Source organism: Mus pahari, chromosome 5 (assembly GCF_900095145.1).
Source record: "Mus pahari chromosome 5, PAHARI_EIJ_v1.1, whole genome shotgun sequence".
Lineage (NCBI taxonomy): Eukaryota > Metazoa > Chordata > Mammalia > Rodentia > Muridae > Mus > Mus pahari.
In genome coordinates, this window is record NC_034594.1 from 62,744,339 (window position 1) to 62,765,829 (window position 21,491).

General features: G+C 35.4%; 1 protein-coding gene across 20 annotated transcripts in view; it reads right to left on the reverse strand.

The window, feature by feature from the left end:
* Nucleotides 1-21,491, reverse strand: part of Trip12 (thyroid hormone receptor interactor 12) — a 119,025-nt gene that overhangs the window by 36,746 nt on the left and 60,788 nt on the right. For 8 of the 20 annotated variants that reach the window (XM_021199400.2, XM_021199398.2, XM_021199392.2 and 5 more), the window contains 12 exons: nucleotides 18,469-18,552; nucleotides 17,373-17,468; nucleotides 9,376-9,524; nucleotides 7,370-7,405; nucleotides 7,191-7,286; nucleotides 5,286-5,378; nucleotides 4,706-4,867; nucleotides 3,667-3,735; nucleotides 3,412-3,577; nucleotides 2,383-2,500; nucleotides 2,135-2,291; nucleotides 318-471 (listed from right to left, as the gene is read on the reverse strand). In XM_021199400.2, coding sequence (XP_021055059.1) covers nucleotides 318-471; nucleotides 2,135-2,291; nucleotides 2,383-2,500; nucleotides 3,412-3,577; nucleotides 3,667-3,735; nucleotides 4,706-4,867; nucleotides 5,286-5,378; nucleotides 7,191-7,286; nucleotides 7,370-7,405; nucleotides 9,376-9,524; nucleotides 17,373-17,468; nucleotides 18,469-18,552 — 1,380 coding nt within the window. Of the gene's footprint in view, nucleotides 1-317; nucleotides 472-2,131; nucleotides 2,292-2,382; nucleotides 2,501-3,411; nucleotides 3,578-3,666; nucleotides 3,736-4,705; nucleotides 4,868-5,285; nucleotides 5,379-7,190; nucleotides 7,287-7,369; nucleotides 7,406-9,375; nucleotides 9,525-17,372; nucleotides 17,469-18,468; nucleotides 18,553-21,491 lie in introns of all 20 variants that reach the window. The other 12 variants (XM_029538456.1, XM_029538461.1, XM_029538460.1 and 9 more) reach the window with 3 other exon arrangements.

The window sequence follows — 21,491 nt, forward strand, 5'->3', positions numbered from 1 at the left end:
CATATTAACTGAGGCATGGGTTCTAGTGAAATATATCACATTATTCAACTAACTTGTCCCTCCTTAATTAATGATACGCAACTGTTACTAGGTAAACAAAAAACCATTACAGATCCAGCAAGAAGGCAAATAAGTCAAGGTGCTTGAGAACAAGCCTAAAGACTAGAACCTACATGGTACTACTGCAAGAGAAATAGCTCTTCAGTTATCCTCTGTGCATGTTGTGGATCATGTGTGCCCATACACTCATACTCAAAATGTATGTAAAATAAATAAATCACAACAGTAAAGCTCTATTTAAGTCAAAGAATACTTACTAGTGTTAGTATTGGCTAAGGGGTTAGGTTTTCTCTGAATGGCACGTGCTGTTCCCGTGTCTTCATTGATTTGCTGCATAGAATTAAAATCAATAGTATAAACTCGTCCCAGAGTGGACAAGCTTATCTCATCCTCACCGACCTGATGGGCTGCCTGAGAGCAAAGAGAAAGAAGCCTTGAATATAAACATGTAGAAATCCATTACCCAAGTACAGCAGGGACAGATGCTACATTATAAATGAATTTTATGAGGCTGGTAAACTGACAGAATGTGGAAATTTTAGTACAGTTGGTGACAAAACTCAGTAGTTTAACAAATCATTTTAAATTAAACCAAACCATGGACTCTATACAATACTAGTGATACAAATGTCCAGGTAAATATAAAATACAGCATAACTGTCATGAAGATACCATTTGCATTTAGAAAAAAAAATGTATTGTAAAAGAAATTTTACATAACATACTTAGAACTCCAATTGTTATAAAACACTTTTACCTGATACACTTCTAGTAACCTACTAAACTTAAGTCAAACACCTTGTAGAAATCGTCCTCAGATAAAAAAAAGACAACCTCACATTTACATGTTGTTCTAAGCCTGTAAGACACACAACTAAAACTACAATCTAAGATTAATAATCACCATGCAAGCGTTACACAGAAAAGACTATTATTTAACTTTAGACATCCATCCTAGAAGTTAAAAAATGCTACATATGCTAATTGCACTTCTGAAATCCCAGCGCTCAGGCAAAAGTTAAGGCAGAAGTTTTCCAGGTTGAAAAACAGCTTAAGCTATACAGCAATAACCTATCACTTTAAAAACAAACAATCAAGCACTCTTTATACAATGTCCAACCTAAGCTGAGACTCCTTGACAGAATGGAATACCTATCTGGAAATAGAGAGTAAACTAATTGTAAAGATGGAATTATTAGCAGGAGAATGCTAAAAAGAAAACACTTAAGGTTAGAAACTAAGAACGCTAGCAGTTGTGGCACACCAGTCAACAATTAACTCTCATAAAAGCAAAACGGTTCTGAATTTTGAGTTCCTCCAGTAAAAACTTTTAGAAACTAGAACACATATTTAAAATACTACAAGAGGGATAAATATGGTTGCAATTTAAAAAGTTTATTAAATTTAGAAGAATTCTCTTAATGTACTGACATTTGTAGCAGAAAATGAATGGCCTCTCAAGTACTTTAACAGCCTGAGAAACTTTAATATTATTCCCATGAATAAAAAAATCATAAATCACATATAAACTGTCATTAACATTTTGGTATATTCATTCTTTTCTCTTATACCGAGTTATCAAAAATTCCATCATTTTAAACATTGCTTCCATTTATGCTATTAAAATCTATTGCACTACTACAGAATTATATACTAATCTATCACAATTTTCACATTCACCCTAAGACAGAAAATTAGTCTGTTTTGACTTTTTTCGAGATTAGTATAAAAAGCAAACACTGGGAAATTTCTTCTGGGTTGAAATAGTAGACCTGCTTTGAAACACAGTCTAACCCTCCAATGTTTCCTTTTGGAAACAAAACTATGGGACAAAGAACTGAGATTACTTGCTCCAAGCCAAGCAGGTAGTTAGCAGCAGAAGCAGGACTAGAACATCATGTTTTCTGACCTCAACAGAATGAGGACCTTCTTTCTCAGGAGACAAAATGAGAGAATCTTGAGTTAATTCAAAACTGAGCACACTTAAACACACACAACCACCTCCCCATTTGCCATCCCTACACCCACTCTCCACAAAAATAGACATATTTAAACGGTACGATGAAACTACTACCTCAATGATCCGGCTATCAATCCTGTTATAGGGATGCCAGAGGCCTCGGTCATCCCGCCACTGCCATATTGCACCATCTGTGTTCTGTGCATTTCCCTTTTTCAACATGGTATCAACTGCAAAGATGCCTTCTTTTGGTAAACATGGCATAAGTTCACTGAAAGTAAAAAGTGCAATTATTTTAGTAACTTTCTGCACCATCTATAACTGTTAATTAACATTTTTAAGAACAATCAACCCATTTTTACCAAATCAAAGATGTCAGTTCATATAGTTCTTGAGGACTTCGCGGAACAAGATCAATTTGTTCTTGACAACTTCCATTGGAGGCACCACATAGGAGGAAGTGAAGTGTTTCTGCAATGTCTGTAAAGCCAACATCAGCAAAACATAAGCCTATTAAACTAAGTGTAGTCAATTATTTACAAGTCAATCATTCACCAGAGTAGGGCAAAATAACCTCATACATAGAAGAAAACATGAAAACTAAAAATACAATTGTACATATAAAAAAGAAGAAACTTTAACCATTATCTCTATGGACTTCCATCCTCTAGCTTACTCATTCAGAATATTTAGTTACTTTGAGGATTACTAAGTTGATTTGAATCTCTGTAACAACAGAAGCCATGCAAATATACTCATATACTTACTACTTCCATTTAAATACACTGAAATCTCATGGCCTTACTATAAGGTAAACATCCCAAGCTCACATTTTCTGTCTTATGCCATACTTACAATACAAAACATAAAAATATTCTCCCTATTAACTTTCCATTTCCAGAAGATTTTAGTGTCTGGAGAATTCAGTATGATAACCACTCAAAAAGATTTAGTCACAAGAATTGGCTAAGAACAAAGGAGGAGACTCTGGAGGCCTTGGCTGACTCACTCAAACTGACAAAAGGACCCATTAGGATTTGGTTCTTCAGGAAAATGCAGGACATGAAGTTCAAACGGTTCTCTAAGGCCCACACGAATTCAAAATGTGCTGTTGCCACTGTATATCAAGAACCACCACCAGGCGGAAGACCGGGGAATCCTCTCAAAATGACCCTGGACTCCCTGAAGCTTTGTAAGCCTTGAAGAGTCTCACATTCTCTGCTGGGTACCAAACCAGAGATGGCATGTCACAGTATTTATGACGCCCTGGCATAAGCTTTTTGTTAATGTTTTTCAACTTCCTTGTAGGAGTAGAGTGCTGCTGGGTTTTAGGTCTATAAAAGGTACATAAATAATAAAGTTTGCATTCATAGAAAAAAAATAGTACTTACTTTGTTTCATAAGTTGAACAGCTAATGTTGGACAGTTGGAACACATCAGAGAAAACATGCGAACCACCATAATAAACATCCCAGAACTTAATATTGGTGGAGTCACTACCAACAATTGTTGAACATTTGTAAGTAGATCTTTGGAAGCAACCTGTTGCAGTAAGTTCTTCATGAATACAAAGAAGACAAATTACTATGTTGTGACTTAGCAATTCAACAATATGAAAAATGTATTATCAAAGATAACAGACTTACCTCCTCATGTTGAAAGTTGTCCACTAAACGTGCAAAACAAAGGCAAGTGCTTTCTACTGACTTTTTGTCCTAATTTTCACAAAGGAAAATAAAGAAGTTCATTAATTTAAAATGTTAGTAACTTCGGTCACTTAACTCATACTTTGACACTAAACTTCCATAACCTCATTAATAGATATGAGCTTTCAAAAAAGGAAACCCAGGAGAAGTGCAGTTGGCAATATTAAAGAATAAGTACATGCAAACAGCTGTCCAGGCATAAATGATGCACGGTTGTATTTAAGTTCAAGCTAGCCTAGGTTAGCTTTAAAAAAAGTAAGAAACTAGTACCTCTATCATCATCACTACAAAAGTATAAGGGACAAATATGAGCCCATCACCTTGTAAAAACTCCTTCAAATACTCTGTACATCTAATTTTCACACAGTTTAAAATACGTTATAAAAGCAACTTTAAAGGAGATTCCTTAAAAGGCACCTCTAGTCATAACAGCACTAGTAAAGTCTAAGAGTTAAAAAAAAAAAAAAAAAAAAAAGACAAAACCTGCTTCTCTCTCTGACCTCCAGACATAACACTCACTCTCTTCTATTCGAATCTGATATGAATTCTGCTATTCAAACTATATCACTGACGTTTTGTCCTTTACATATCTACTGGCTTTCCTCCAACCCCAGTACAAGTGAAATCTGTACTTTTCATTTCTATTTCTGGACAATCTCTCTCTTTTAGTCATAACCTAAGCCCTCTGTTCCAAATGCCTTTTAGAGGAATATTGCTAAAAGTAAATACTGATCTCACAAAGTAACGTCTTAATTACTGCAATGATGAAGTCATTAGTTAGTATCAATAGAAAGTTACTAAATGTATAAATTATAAACCATTTAGGTTAATATGCCAAAACCATAAAAATGACAATTATATGTGACTGGACAACACATTTCAACAGAAACATAGGTCAGAATGCTTTGTGTTATATACATCCAATTAGAAGAACTCAAAATTTGAAATTTTCATGACATAGAAAACATTCGTATTTTACCTGATGAGTTAGCCTTTGGGTAAGCAATGGTAGGGAATCTGCCACAAAATGAAACTCATCTGGTGTGATACTCTGGCAGCAATTGGCTGCAATTGCTAGTGCATTTCTTTGGGCATTGATGCTGAAGAATTCTAGATACAACAAGCAATCTGCCAAACCACCCTGAAATATAGAAAACTGTTTTAAAGTGAAGAAAATAATATCCTTTATAAAAAACTATTAAAATGTCTAGCACAGTACTTCAGAGCAGCATGTGCATCTTACAGAGCTACAGTCAAGGAACTAGCACAAAGTAGTTCAACAACAAAGAAAACACACCTTAAGCAGGGCAGTGATAGTGCACACCTTTAATCCCAGAATGTGGGAGGCAGAAGCAGGCGGATCACTGAGTTCAAGGCCAGCCTGGTCTATAAAGCATGAGGATCACTGAGTTCGAGGCCAGCCTGGTCTACAGAGTGAGTTCTAGGACAGCCAGGCTACAAAGAGAAACCCTGTCTCAAAAAACAAGCAAATAAACAAACAAACAAACAAACAAAAAACAAAAAAACACAAAATCCCACACTTTAGCAATAACACTTACCGCCTGTAAGATGGCTTTACTGTGTCTCCGTGACAACATCTCCAAGGCAGTCAAGGCCTGCTCTGCCACATCAATACACTGAATAACTTGCAGCTAGAGACATTAAAGTGGGTATCGAGGGTTATTATTTACAATACCTTATTTATTTATATGAACACTGTACTTCCCCTACTTGTAGTCACACGTCCGCCAATATGCAACCAAACAAACTAGAAAACAGCTACCCTTGAGTAACACTATAAACATAACTGACAGTTTCCTAACAGCTTACTCAGGACCAGAATCTGAAAATTATATTCCCATAGAGGATTTATGTAATAAATTTTATTAGATATTCTTTATATACATTTCAAGTATTTCCTGAAAATCCACTACTCCCTACCCCCACCCCCGACTCCCCAACCCACCCAGTCCCATTCCCAGTCCTGGCATTCCCCTATACTGGGCCATAGAACACCAAATGCACAAAACAAAGAAAGAATATTAAAAGCAGTAAGGGAAAAAGATCGAGTACCATATAAAGGCGGGCCTATTAGAATTACACCTGACTTCTCCCCCAGAGACTATAAAGGCCAGAAGATCCTAGGAAGATGTCATACAGACCCTAAGAGAACACAATGCCAGCCCAGGCTACTATACCCAGGAAAACTCTCAATTACCATAGATGAAAAAACCAAGATGACAAAACCAGATTTACACAGTATCTTTCCACAAACCCAGTCCTTCAAAGGATAATAAAGGAAAACTTCAATACAAAAAATGGAAACTGCCGGGCATGGTGGCGCACGCCTTTAATCCCAGCACTCGGGAGGCAGAGGCAGGCGGATTTCTGAGTTCGAGGCCAGCCTGGTCTACAGAGTTCCAGGACAGCCAGGGCTATACAGAGAAACCCTGTCTCAAAAAAACCAAAAAAAAAAAAAAAAAAAAAGGAAACTAAGCTCGAGAAAAAGCAAGAAAGTAATCTTTCAACAAAAGTAAAGAAGACAGCCACATGAACAGAATTCCAACTGTAGCAACAAAACACAAGGAAGCAATAACGACTTTTCCTTAATATGTAATATTTTTTAACCAGTTTTAAAATTTTAAGATATATTTCATCAGAATAATTATATTTAATCATATGAACTAAGTTTTATTGTACATTAAAAAAATAACAACCTACTAGCCACTGATCGTATGAAAAATTTCCTTTCTACGCTGGTCAATTATGTGGAGCAAAAAGCAAGACCCGTTTTCTCAAACTTCTCAGCTATCAATATAAACAGCTAGTAATTCTACTATCTTGTTGCAGTTCTTTTAACTTTCACTGTTGGTACTGATCGAAGTTGTCTGTTTATGCTCTTGAAAACACATGTAGCACACATGTAAAAGTAAGTTGACAATGTTAAAGAGTAAGTTTTCACCTTCAACTCTGTTCAAGCAGGTCTCAAACATCTCATTTCTTATCTCTCCTTTCCCTCTTCAAGTGCTGAGTCTACCAATATATAGCACTAAGCCTGTCTCTTATGTGGATTCACGAGATAAAAATAAATGGGGACATCAGGTTTACACTGCAAGCACTATTATTACTCATTAGAGGTCACCAGCCCCCAATGTAATATTTTTAGTGAAATACTTATTGTTGTTCTCTGGTGTTACTATGTTAAATGGTACCATTAAAAATCATAAAATTAGGCTTATCTTATGATTTATTAGTTTTAGCTTTAAACTTTTTAAACTTTATACATGTATATGTATATATATTATAACTTATAATTTTAAATATAAAATAGTTTTCTTTTTAGTTTATTTCTGGAATACTGGTTAAACACACAAACTTCAATTACATCACAGATTCTAAATTAAAAATTCAAAACTTGACTCCTCATGTGTACTTATGACAAGGTTGGGCAAAAGCATAACTACCTTTTCTAAGAAAACAGGGATGGCATCTACTACAACAGCAGATGACCGAGGGAGGGCTTCCATCATATATGTTAAGGCTCGGCAAGCATGATTCATCTAGAAAACAAGATGAGTTTGTATTCAATAAATACTCAAAATAAAATTTAGACACCCCATTTAAAAATATATGACGTACTTACAATGTCAAAATTATGTTCCATCTGCAGTAATGTTATCTGTTAAAAACATAACAAAGTATTAGGAAAATTCCTGACATACTCCTTCTTGTACTTCACTGAAATGGAAAGACTTGTTTCTTACACCACAGAAAATTAACAGCAAGACATACACCAGAAACCATTATATTTATGATGTCATTCATTACATGCTATAACAAAGGCTGATAATGTTGCTGTAAGGCACAATTTCATAACATGATCCAATCATTTCTGCTGCTTATAGCCAACCATTTTCATAGTTCTAAAATCCTTCAGAAAATGTAACTGAGGACTGACCAATTGACACATCGTTGGCGGTCATTTCTTGAATTAACATTAACACAACCTGAAGACCACATAAATCACATGCATGCAAGAAGTAAGTACAATTGTGGCTGCTCAATAATCATATAGAAAATGCAATTTGAAAATAGGATTGATCAAATTAGAGACTATAGCTAATAAATGACAAATTTATTTAAGTCTGAATTTAAAGTATTTTATTGTTTGTAGGAGACTTCAGAGATTGCAGCTTTTTTGGCCAAGGAAGAAATGTAAATCAGGAAACTTAATTGTTGTTAATAACAAAACATAGCATATATTCTAATGTAATACCAAATTAATGTGTTTGTTCTCAGCTCTAAATTATTCCAGGTAAATAAATATGTATAATACAAGACTTGAAGATTTATATACATTTACCATCTAAATCCACTTAGAAAATACAGGGCGTTCAAGCTAACAGAAAAAGCACCAAGTTTCCTAACTGAAAGATGGATTACTGGGCAGTAGTGGCACAAACCTTTAATTCTAGCACTTGAGAGTCAGAGGCAGGCAGATCTCTGTGAATGTGAAGTCAGCCTGGACTACAAAGTAAGTTCCAGGATAACAAGGGCTATACAGAAAGACCCTTTATAGTTACAGAAAACAAATCAAAAAGACGAAATCAATCAGCTGTTAACACATTCCCTTATACCAAAGGAAATATGTATGACCATAAATGCAAATGTCAATTCTTAAATTTCATTTCTGTTGCTATGATAATATACCTCCCCCCAAAAAAGCAATGTAGAGAAGGAGTTCATTTTAGGTAATGAGTACAGAATAAAATACATCATTTCCAGAAAGTCAAAGCAGGGACTTGAAGCAGCCAAACAAATCAACAATGAAAACAGAAAAATTATTGTGCTTATACATACTTGCTTCTGTTTGGTACTATCTCTGTATTTACAGCCAAGGGGATAGTGGAGCCCTTGGTCTTGCCAAGTAAGTTAATGTAACCAAGGCAACTCCAGACATGCCCCCAGGCCAATGTGGTCAAAGATTCCCACTCAAGGCCCTTTTCTCAAATGTTCAGCTAGTAAAAAGGCAAAAAAACCCTGCTTTATCACTAAATAGTTGCCAAAACCAAACCATTCCAAAAAAAAAAAAAAAAAAAAGATATGCTAAGTGATGGCTGTGTTTAAGACCCTTTGTGTTTGACAAGACTTAATGCAAAACACCAGAAATGAAATACCAACTGTCCATACTGTGTGGCTGTGACCAAATGAGACCATGTCATGTACTTTCCTAACCTTCGCTTGTAGATCCTAGATATCTAAGAAAGTATAGTATTTATTTTTCAGAAATAAACTATGCTATAAATCTTTTACATAAAGATAATGGTGTACTGCCCAGCCTACAAAGCAAACAAGTAATCTTTCTCAACTAGGAAGATAAACCAAAGTAAGCTAGTTTATTACTGCCCCAAAGATTCAGAGAGTGAAATAAAAGGCCTAACATGTTTTAAACAGTGAAGTATCAAAGCATTACTGATGGGCTGAATAACTTTAAAAACCATGTAGGTAATTAATAGCAATTAAGTAGCAAAAAATTAGCACAAAAATATTTACAAACTCAAGCTGGGTATGCAGCTCATTGAGAAAGAGTATATTTTTGTCCAGTATGTAGATAGGCAAAGTAAGCCAATAGAAGAATGGCATGCTTACCAAAGCTGGAACAACACTCTTCACAGGAAACCCTCCTAGTGTCTCCTCATTCCCCATGACCAATAACTGACACATTTCAATGACTGCCTGAAGCTGTTGACTTTCATCACTGGCTTGTAGTCCTTGAAGAAGCTGCTGAGCCTTAGAACCTTCAAGAGAAAAGAAGACATTATTTTTAAGCACTGAAAGCAGAAGACATGGCTCAGCAGTTAATAATAATATTCTTCCAGAGGACTTCAATTCTGTTTCTGGCAGCCATGCCAGGCAGCGTGTACAACCATGGATATAAATGCAACTCCAGGGAATCTAACAGCTTTTCTGTACTCCTCAGGTGTTCATATGTGTGCACAGACAGACATATGCAAAAAATACTCACAAATACATGGAAAAAAATGTTAATCTTTTTAAAATTGATGATCTAGGAAGATGGCTAATTAGAATTCTGAGATATTTCAAAACAAATTTGTCAAATAATGTAGAAATAAAAGGCATATAGGACAGAAAACTTTAAATAAATACCTACTCTGGTAACAAAGAAAAGAAGGAAAAAAGGAAAGTATCTATAAGCAAAGATAGGCCTATGACACTAACACTCAAGGGAGAATTAGCTGCATCTGCTCATCCTTAACATGATTGAAGTTACTTGGTGTCTGTCTGCCTTCAACTGAAACAAACTGACTTAAATTTTAGCAGCAAAACTAACCACAAACTAACAACTTTCCCATAAGTACACTTTCAAAGAAATGTAGGCAGTGAGTACAAAGTTGTTTAACTATGGTGTCCAGGTGTCAAAAGAGTATTACATTTATTTAAATATGCACATGTGGATTAAGTAAAAAAAAAAGTGAGAAGGGGAAAACAAAATTAAAACAGGTAGAATAATGCATAAGATGTGAGATACTCTGTATAAAAATAGCCAACCTCCATAGCTCTAATTACATTAGGAGATGCTGGCTACTAGAGTGGTTCCTTTTTTAAGCCTCAATTCCATTGTGCAAATAATGAGTGAAGAAAGTGCTCAAAACTAAAGTCAACGCTGAGGGCATAGCTGTTTGCCTAGTATTTGAGGCTTGGGGTACAATCTCCAGCATAGTAAACAAATGAGTAAAATCTACAAATGTGTTTTATCACTTCATGGATGCTTCCATATTCAAGACTTTTAAACTCATTTATTATTAAGTTTTGAAATATATAAAACTGGAATCAGAGCTGCCTGAAAATAACTTTTGACATATATAAAATTTACATCAAACCCAGTTTCTAACAATAATTTAGGTTCAATGGCATAAACCTCAAAAAGGCATGTGTGATCTTTTGGAAGACTTGTTTTCTCTACTGTATATAACAAACTAAACAACTAACTAAATATATGCTGGGCCTACCACCTTATAATTATATTTAAAAGTCCACTGAAAACATAATTCACAAACATGTTCAGAAAAACAAAAATTCTAAATCTAAAATTAACTATTAGTATCAGTTCATCAGGTATATCACTAGTGTTTAAATAATATATAAGTTTTTTAAAGGCATTAACTAATAATTAAAGGAATTACCAGTAATTCCTAATCTCATCTAAAAAGGATGAAATGCTATACACCAAGTCTGTCTCGGCAACACAATCACCTAAGGAGAGAAATGCTAGCAAATGCGCCATGCAGCGAGTGTTTCATAAACACTGAGGCCAACAATCCTAAGAGTCAGTGAGATTGAAATTATATAAAGATATATGATAAGTCTGAACTTCAGTAAGACAATGGCCATATCCTAAGTACCAAAGTCATAATCCAAGTAATAGATCAGTAGATTTAGAATATAAGATCATTTTACACTCTTAAACAATTAAGTTAGGGGGCTCAATGGTATGCACTATGTGACCAGCATGGATTAGGCCAACCTCTCACATTGTAAAGCCACAAAACAAATATAATAAAAGCAGCAATCACCACCCACAGCACTGTTTCTTAAACTTAAGTGTAGTTATTTTTAAAATGTGGTACAAATTAAAACTTTTTAATGTCTAGAAATTAAAGTATTATGTGTTATACATAATATTAAAAATACCCTTTTCTCAAAACAAAAACAAAAGCTATATTACTATGTATCTAGCAAGTCATTTTAACATCATGTTAGTAACAACAGGAGACATTACTCCTATGCTTAAATCAAGTATATGGAAGAACTGTGCCACATTTTGTCACAAAGATTAAAAATATTAATTTAGGAGTGGAGAACCAATCCTGTTAATGATTGCTTTTTCAAAGTCAACATAAAGAAAAATAGGAATTAATTCAGCAGCACTGAGTAAAAGTACTCGGGCAGGTACTGGCAATGTAATGGATTAACTGAGGAAAATGGGAGGGTCCTACTTTGGTTCTTGTTAAGCCACCAGCAGTTTGTACTATCAATTCAGACAGCAACGGAGATGGAAAGGGGAAACAGGAGTACTGCCATAACTAGTCTCACCCTTATCATTATGAGGATTTCAAGAACATTCTGCATAGCCACAGACCAACACTGGAGAAAGATTTTTGATTCAGAGCCAAACAATAATTATTTTAGGCTTTGCAGGCCACATGATCTCCACTGCAGTTATCCACCTCTGACTCTGGTACTATAGTTCCAAAGTAGAAAGAACAAAACTAATAAACATGGCCATGATCCACTAGAACATTGAAATTCACTTAATTTGGAACTTAAAATATGATGCTTCAGGTTTTCTTTCTAGTATATTTCCAAACATTCTTAGTTCTCAGGCTGCATAAAAATAAGCATGCCAGTGAGATGGCACAACCCAAGCCTCACAACCTACAAATTAAGCTCAATCTGTAGAGTGAGTAAGCAACTCTTGATAGCTGTCCTCTGACATTCACATTAACTCCCATGCAAACATTTAAAAGAAAACAAAATAAAAACTTAGGTATGGTCCTGGATAATAGTTTGTGGAACTCTTAACATTTTACGTTTTGGGAAGAGAAAGAGAGAAAATAACTACCAGAAGTTATCTGGTCAGGCCATTTTAGCTCTTTTATACAAAATGTTAGAAATACATAATAAAACAATTAATAGACTTAACTGATAAAAAAATCGGGATACAGAATTAAGAATTTAGGGGGGAAAAAAAATCAACACTTCTAGAATATTAATGTGATGATCTAAATTCAAGCAACAGCCTGGGAATATGGCTCATCAATACATAAGCTCAATTGCCCTAACACTACCAACAAAGGGGGCAGGGGGAGGACTATAACATTTCAACATAGAAATCCGAAATAATCAATGAATTGCCTAGAACTGAAAAACACAGTATTGGAAATCAACTCACTACAGAGCAAGTAGGTAACAAAAGATGGCAGCAAACAAGTTTGAGAAAAATAAAACTGATGTTAGGCACAGTGACAGTAAGTTCAAGGCCAGCCTGGGCTACACAGAGAACCTAAAAACACATGCACTCTCCCTCAACCTCACGATCATGATGCCCACCCCCACCCCAACCCACAAACAAAAGAATATCCTAAAACAAAAAGGATACAAAAGTCAAATGAAAAGCTTAGTGAAGATAAAACTATAGTAATCAGAAAGAAACAAAGTGCTGATTGAGAATATTATGTCTAAGAAAATTTCAAGACAAGGATTTCTCAAACAAAAACAGAAATGATTACTGGTCACTCTTAACTCCTATGAAGTATGGCCCTTCAGCTGGAAATTAATCATGTAAGCAAAATTTAAGCACAATGGAAAAATAAACATTTTTACATTACTTCTAAAACAATTGTTGTATTATCAAAACTCTAACAAATGTATGATAAAACAGTAATACTAAAGAGGCCAGGAACTTAACTACTGCAATTCTTGCAACTGTTTGGAATATGACAAAATATTAAAACAAGGCAAGAAATAATAAACAAAGGCTATGTGCAATAATCTCTAGAGTAACCATTAAAACACACAATAGAAGAAAAAAATTAAAATACAAGATGAATATTAAACTGTAAGTCAATAATTCTCACCTTAAGTTTTGTAAAATCCCCAAAATGTGACACACTATACTAGTGTTACACATAAGCGTGAAATACAAGGCAGTGGGGAATTTACAGTATCTAGCAAAACTTTGTATACTTCTATCATTTGACTCAACCCTGTTTTCATAGGAAAGCAGGAATCTCTGTCAATATGCCCAATTTAAGACAAGAGGGAATACAAATTGGCTGAATTTGGCTCATTTTCTCATACTATAAAGCAACTACCAAAAAAGGCTCAGAATGCCAGATTCAAGGCCAGTCTGCACTATAATATAAGGTATAAATTAACCTAAGCCAGACAGTGAAGACTGACTGTTTTAAAAATATTTATCTTAATTACAGATTAGAATGTAGTCAGGTTATGGCTATGCCCTGTCTTTAATCACGGCACCTCAGAGACTCTATATTAAAAAAACAAACAAAATATTACAAAGTAACCTCAAAAAGATCCCATAATCAAATGGGACAATGTAAACATCAATGAAAACCACTAAAACTGTCATTTAATAACTGGGACAAGTGCGAGTGCACTGTTTACAATGAAATGTGTCCCCAGCCACAACCACATCTCCTGAAAAAAAACCCTTATAACTTAAGGAGGCTAAAACCACTGTCTTTTAAACTAGGCAAATAATCTCAACTATCCTACGTAATCAAACAAAAGTGAAAAGTCATCTTTTTTATGTATTTTCACTAAATTATTTAATAGTTTGATGATATAAAATGCTACCACCTTGTAATTGTTATTACCTTGACAATTGAGTTTTTACAGTTTGTCAGGGGACAACCAGAAATTATACAATTCTTTGTATGTGTGTTTATATTTCTAAGTTTCTATCATGAATGCAACAGAGTATGCCTGTGCAGGCATGCCACGGCATGCATATGGAAGTCAGAAGACAACTTACAGAAATCAGTTCTCTCCTTCCACTATGTAGGTTCCAAGCATCAAACTCATGGATCATAAGCTGCCTCTGGACATGTCACCCGTACTACAATCATTACAATTAAAAAAAAAAAAAAAAAAAAAAAAAAAGCTAGCATTTTGAGTGATTATTTCTCATTGGGGTGGGGGTGGGGGATATCAAATCCAGGTATAGAGATGTGAACTTAAGAACACTTGCTCTTTAAGAGTAGATTTGATTCCCAGAATTCCCAACACTAACTATAGCTCCACTGGTTATATGACACCCTCTTGAGCCTTCTGAAGGTACTGCATGCACATGGTGTGTGTGTGGGGGTGTGTGTGTGTATACACACATATGTGGAGGCAGGAAAACACTCATACATGAAGTCAAAATGAATTTTAAAACAAATTCAAATGTAAAGCAGCCACTAAAAGTAACTGAATATTGTACAGAATATCTTAGCAGAAATTTGATGCTAGATACTATTAATAAACATGGTAACAATAACCTAATTGTGTATTTGTGTTAACAATTTACTTATATAATTAAAAGTTTTAATTTTTTATTGTTAGTAATTCAGTTCAAACTACCACAGGGAATAATATGATTAAGCATAAGACTAAGAACTAGAGAAATGAATCAGCAGTTAAAAGCTATCACTGATATTCAAAGGATCCCAGTTCATTTTTTAATATCCACATTAGGCAGCACAATTACTTGTAACACCAGCTCTATGGGACCCATCTCCCTTTGCTGGCTTCTGAGCCCCACCCCATCACACAAACATATATGCATACACATGCACAAGGACAGGCAACATACCACAAATACTATACATGGGATATGGAGCAGGATATGGAGCTAGATACAGCTTTGTGTTTAACAGCACTGACTTGTATTCCAGATGAGCCAGGTTCAATTCCTAACACCCTCACGGTGGCCCAAAACCTTCTGTAACTTCAGTTCCAGAAGATCTGATGTCCTCTTCTGGCCTCAGTAGGCACCAGTTATACAAAGGGTACACAGACATACATGCAAGCAAAGCACTCAGAAATAATAAAAATTAGTAAGGCATGCAAGCATTACACCAGCTAAATATGGGATTTCAGTGTCAACAAACTTACAAAGCCCTGACACAACTTTTCGTCCCAATCTTCAACTTAATGAAATGGCAAAATAAAATTTATAGAACAAAAACAAAAAGCATATTAACTGACAGCAATATATGAATCCATATTAAAATAAAATTTAAAATGCTTTTAGGATAGTAATATTTGATAAACATAATCACATTATTATCTTCAGCTTTTTAAATGACTTTGCTTATTTTTAAATATAAGTTAAAATATATGCAGATGCCTATTAGCTTTCAGTGTGAAGGGGAAGAGTAAGGATATAAATGAAGCAGTACCTGCTGAGGACTGTTAAGCTCTCAACTATGGCCTGGGGTTGTATTTAATTTTTATCCTCATCATGCCATTCCCCACCTCCAAACTATAAAATGTTTTCTCATCCTTCAACCTTGTAGCTAGCCTACCGAGGCCCTCCATGGCTTGGTAGATATGCCCACCTTTTGGGTTTTAAAATCTATCACACCCACACTTCCCTGTGAATGCTCTACTTTCTAAACATGCAAACTCAGCCCCCATCCCATGCAGTATGCATTCTTTCTTTGGATCTGTGTACTTTGTACTACGAAATCTTCATGTCACTGCAGTTTCTCTAAACAGGCTTCCTCTCTCCTTTCCCAGTTGGCCTACATTCTTACTGTTTTCCTTCTCTGCATTTTTAACATATTGTATTACCTGTGTCCAAAGTAGCTCCGTGTAGAAAACAATTCTGCTTAATTATATTATTAGCATAATACCAGCATCTAGTAAATGGTAGCAAATAAATAAAAGAGTTCTCAGGAATGCAGGTGTTGTAGTGTCCACCTATGTATACAGGAAATGGGAGGCCCAAGGACCCAGAATTGTAATGAAGTTTGGGTGGTCACAGAACTATCAAAAAGGAAACTTGATGTCAGGGTGTGTTACGCTGAGATGTAGAAAAACAAAAACACACTGTTTTTTTTAAGTTTTCTTGCTATTAAGCTAGAAATGGGTTGTTGTATTTGCTTGGGGGTGAGGAAAGCACAGAGGGAAGCTTCAGATACAGAAATATAAAATGTAATGCGGGGTTTTGTGTGTGTGTGTGTGTGTGTGTGTGTGTGTGTGTGTGTGTGTGTGTGTGNAGAGAGAGAGAGAGAGAGAGACTGACTTTTTCTCTATGTAATAGTTGGCTGCCTTCGAACTCAATTTGTAGACTGTCTCTGTCTCCCAAGTCTGGATTAAAGGTATGCATCATCACACCTGGCTTATAATGCAATGTTTTAACTACAAAATAAAATAGGAGCAAGGAAGACGGCTTAGCAAATAGAGATGCTTGCTATAGATGTCTGATAACCATATAAAGTTAGCGAGGACTAATTATAAAGTAGCCCTCTGACCTCCACATACTTGTCCTAGCATGTATGTGTATGTGTACACACACACACACACACACACACACACACACACACACACACACACACACACACAATTAATGCCTGATGGGATGCATCAGTCAGCTACCAAGCTGACCAAGGTTGTAAAAAAAATTACTAATTGCAAGTCAAGGAAAACATTAACTGGACTTATAGGATAATCTTTCAGTTATAAATCAAGACTATGTATTAGTCACTGTTAGGTCAACCATGAAGGTAGGCTCTGGGTTATAATTAATCTGATAGTCTGGTGAGAAGTAATGCTGCTGAGAAATCATTCCTATTGGGTTCATGTTAACACTACCTTATGTGATGAATTTGTGACACCATAAAAAGCTTTGAACAAAAAAAAACCAGTACAGTCAGATGATATAACTACAAATCTAAATTCTAAGTAACTTTTAAAATACTTAATATGGATTTTTAAAATTTCAGTTGGGTAGTCAAAACTAAAAGTATAGAAAGAAACCAAAAAGATACTAAATTATATACCAATAACCAATAATTATTCAGAGAAATAAAAATTGCAAAATATTCACTTACTTGCTCCGCTTCCAATTGTTCTATGGAAAAGTTGTGACATCCGAGGACCGAGAGGACCAAATAGGTGAGGAGGAAGACCCCTGGCCTCTAACAGAGCTAAAGGGAAAAAAAGGGGACAATAGTTGAGTTGATTTAAAGCAACTGATCTTCCCCTAAAAATGTCAAGGAACTGATTCATCTCACACAAGTGAGTTAGCACAACGTTACTTTGCACTATGAATTTTACGAGAAACTACATTTCTAAAACCTTAAACATACACAAATTTAGTTAGTTATTATAAGTTAAAACACCTCGATGCCATTTCTAAAAATAAAGTTTTGGAGAGAAGTTAAAACATACACAGATAAGAACTATTGAAGGAAATCATAAAGTATTTTAGGTAATAAGAAGCCTTGCCTCATTTTCCTATTAACATTACTTCCCAGAAAGATTTTGGTCACCCTGTCCAGAAGCATGAAAAATCATAAACCACTTTTACCAGTTCCAAAGAAAAGCTATGTTCGTAAGTGGTATCATAGGGAAGCTTTTATAAACACTTGCTATTTATCTCAGAAACTTTAAAGTAATGTGAAACTTTCACATAATGTCTCTTGCAACCCTTACATTGGGAGTACATTAAAATCCATCATCTGAGATGTAAGTACAAACCCACCTAATTCATACATGGAGTATATGTAATACAAGATTGACAACATTAAAAAAGAGAAAACCAACTAGAGTTTACAAAAGAACATGGGGTGTAGGGAAAATCCACCTTGTTAGATTTATGTTTTTATATACTAGAGAACAACAACATATTGAGGTGCTTCGTAATTTATTACTAAAGCCAATTATATGTAATCATGTGAAGATTTTTGAAAAACTATGAGGCTTTGCTTGGTTAAACAGTAAAAATGAAGACAGACAGGTCATCTCTGAACCCAAAGCGTCAAGTTAAGAAATAAAAAAAAAAAATTTTTTTTCCCAGAAGGTGCAGGTATACCTAGAATTCCTAGACAATATTCAGAGAATATAAATGAACTGAGTTCAAGTCAAGAATAGGACTATCTGCAGCCTGTGGTAATCATTTCTTGCAAACTCAATGGCTGTCTTTACCTTGTAATCGTCCCATCTCAGAATCATCCGATTCACTCTCCCCAGAGGTGGTCATGCCAACAGCCCCTGCAACAGAACTAGAGGCTTGGGGAAAGGGGAAGGTAAGGATTAGGAGGAGCATTTAATCTTTTGTCTGGCTTACCTTAAAGAAAACCAAAGCTTTACAGACTATAATAAGTTTAAATCTCTCTTCCTACACACTCAACAATTCAACAACTCCCTGCCATATAAACTTCAGGAGCAAAGGAAGAGCTCAGCAGTTATATAAACATAAATTTGCAACCTTCATGTCCTTGAAATAGCTTTTCCCTGGATTCCTCTGCCATAGTCAATCAAGTCAGGCTGTTATTTAAGAAATGTAAATAATCATTTATCTATTTTCTCTAGCTGCAAGAGTGTGAAAAGATCATATACACTCTTCCTTTTGAAATGAAATACTGAAGACATACATTACAACTAACACACAAGTGCAAAGAACTGCTATGAAATATGAAAAAGAGAAGCTAAGATGCCAAAGTAGAATGAAGAAGCAGAAGGATTCCACTACACAAAACATAGATGAGCCAAAACAGAAACAAAACCAGTTTAAGTTAACAACATCAGATATTATAAATCTAACCAAAGGAGAAGAAACTAGTATGCTAAATCACTAAGTATATGCTTAGACCTATACAGCTTCATACATAGGTTTGTTCTACATGTAACTACATCATTAGCAATACTCAGCCTACTTACTAATGACAGAATGGAAGGCAAAAAGACAGAGGTCTTTAACAGACATAAATTTTGAGAGCTCTTCTGAGCTGGGCATGATGGCAAGCTCATCATCATCATAGGAAAGACAGGCAGGCAGGCCTGCGGGCACACCACCACCACCACCACCCCCACACACACACCCAAGAGAGGGGCGGGAGGATCCTGTTTAAAAGTAGTAAAATGCGGACTGGAGAGATAGCTCAGGTTAAATGCACTGACTGCTCTTCCAGAGGTCCTGAGTTCAATTCCCAACAACCACATGGTGGCTCCTAACTATCATTAACAGAATCCAATGTCCTCTTCTGGTGTGTTAGTGACAGTGTACTCATACACATAAAAATACATAAATCTTAAAAGCAAAAGATGCCAATGTGCCAGCCACCAATTCTACATTTTAGAAATGTTGTATGCATTTATTTATGTATACTTTCTTATTGTGTATACTGTTAAGGATAAAGACTTTGAAATTAAAAATGATTAAAAAAAAGACTAAACAAACTGCACTATACAAAAGCTACTTATGAGGCAGCATTAAGATGCTTACATGCTGAATTGTCAACATGTTTGCTTACAGAGATCCTTCATGCACAGGAAAAATTAAGCCTTCATCACTTAAGTGTTCATGCCAGCTAGGAATCAGGTTAGAACCCAGATAGCAAGGTTTCACTCCTATTCTCTGAAGTAAAAACACCCTTCAGCTGGAATTTTAAATTCAGTTATGGTCATTATACCAATGTCCTATAAACAAGTAATAGTATTTTAGGTACTAATTAAGACCTAACCTGTTAAAGTGGCTTTAACAGTATGGAGAAAGCAAACACAAAGTTAAACATAAACTACCCCAAGAATCTATAATGATTAAAAGATATCTATATTTCTGATAAATTTCAAAATAAACACCAATTACATTTCCACAAAGGTTTTAATCAATAAATATAATTTGCGAAACATAATTAAGAGAGGCCTGTTCAGGGATAGGACTCCCAGATAGTAAGGCATGCCTTAGTAAAATCCTCATGGACAGACAAAAACAGACCAAAAGGATGTTACAAATTCTATTATAGAATTCAAAATGAGAGCACCATCCACCCCCTAAAACCACTCTATAAAAAGGGATAGGTACTCTGCTTTTGCAAAAGGGTGAGTTGCCAATTGTCACAAAAAATTTGCTATCACTCAAGACAGAGTGAACTATTTGCCAGCCCTTCTATGAGTGGGGGCCAATGGAGGACATCAGATTTCTCCATCTACTGGTTCCTGGCTTACTCCCAAAACAGTGTCTCTCAGTGAACATGGAATTCACTGTATGTTCCCTTGGGCCAGTACTGGGGTCACAGCTCTATAAACAGAAAAGGTGAAGCCAGCTTTTGACAGAGGTACTGGGGATCTCCACTAGCTAGAGCTCGAGTCCCTCCACAGCCCTTGGTAACTCTTTCAAAGTCTGACACAGTTGTCCAATGGGGTTACATTTACATACCGTTTTACAAAATTAAGTATTCAGATAAGTCTAGGCTTTAAGCTAACTTGATTAATAGTGAGACAGTTGTTTTGTGAAATGTAATCAACCAACAGCTGTCAACTCAAAAATTCATTAGTCAAGCCCAAAAACTTTATTCATGGTATACACCTTTTCTGTACTCTATAATCAAATATAATATATGACTATCAACTGAGACAGTCAAAACCCAGATTTTATATTAGAAATACAAAAAAAATTTTAAAAAGGAATTCCATTTTAGAATGCCAAGTTTATAAACACTTCAACCTTTTACAAAGGAAAGATAAAACATTATAAGGCTTACAGAATGATTTTCACTTGCCAGAAATTGCCAAGTAGCATTAGCATATGTATAGACAAAGGAGGCAATAGGAAGATCTGTATGTCATAAAATTTTGTACTCAGAAAAAAAAGAGCACAGTTATTCTTTACTGTGTATTCCATCATCGGGTAATTCAGCCATAACATAATTTGTAGTATTAAAAAAAATGCACATCAGGAAAAGAAAAGCATTAAAAACCGGGTACATTCCAGATGGTGGTAGCACATGCCTTTAATCCTAACACTCCAGGAGGCAAAGAGGCAGGTAGATCTCTGTGAGTGAGGCTAGCCTCATTTATAGATCAAATTACAGGACAGACAACAAAGAGAAACCCTGTCTCAAAAAATTAGAAAAGGAAAACTGGGTACTAGGTATTGTAGCTTCCACCTTTAGTACCAACACTTAGGAGACAGGGTAAGCTCTGTCAGAGTGAATACCAGCCAGCCA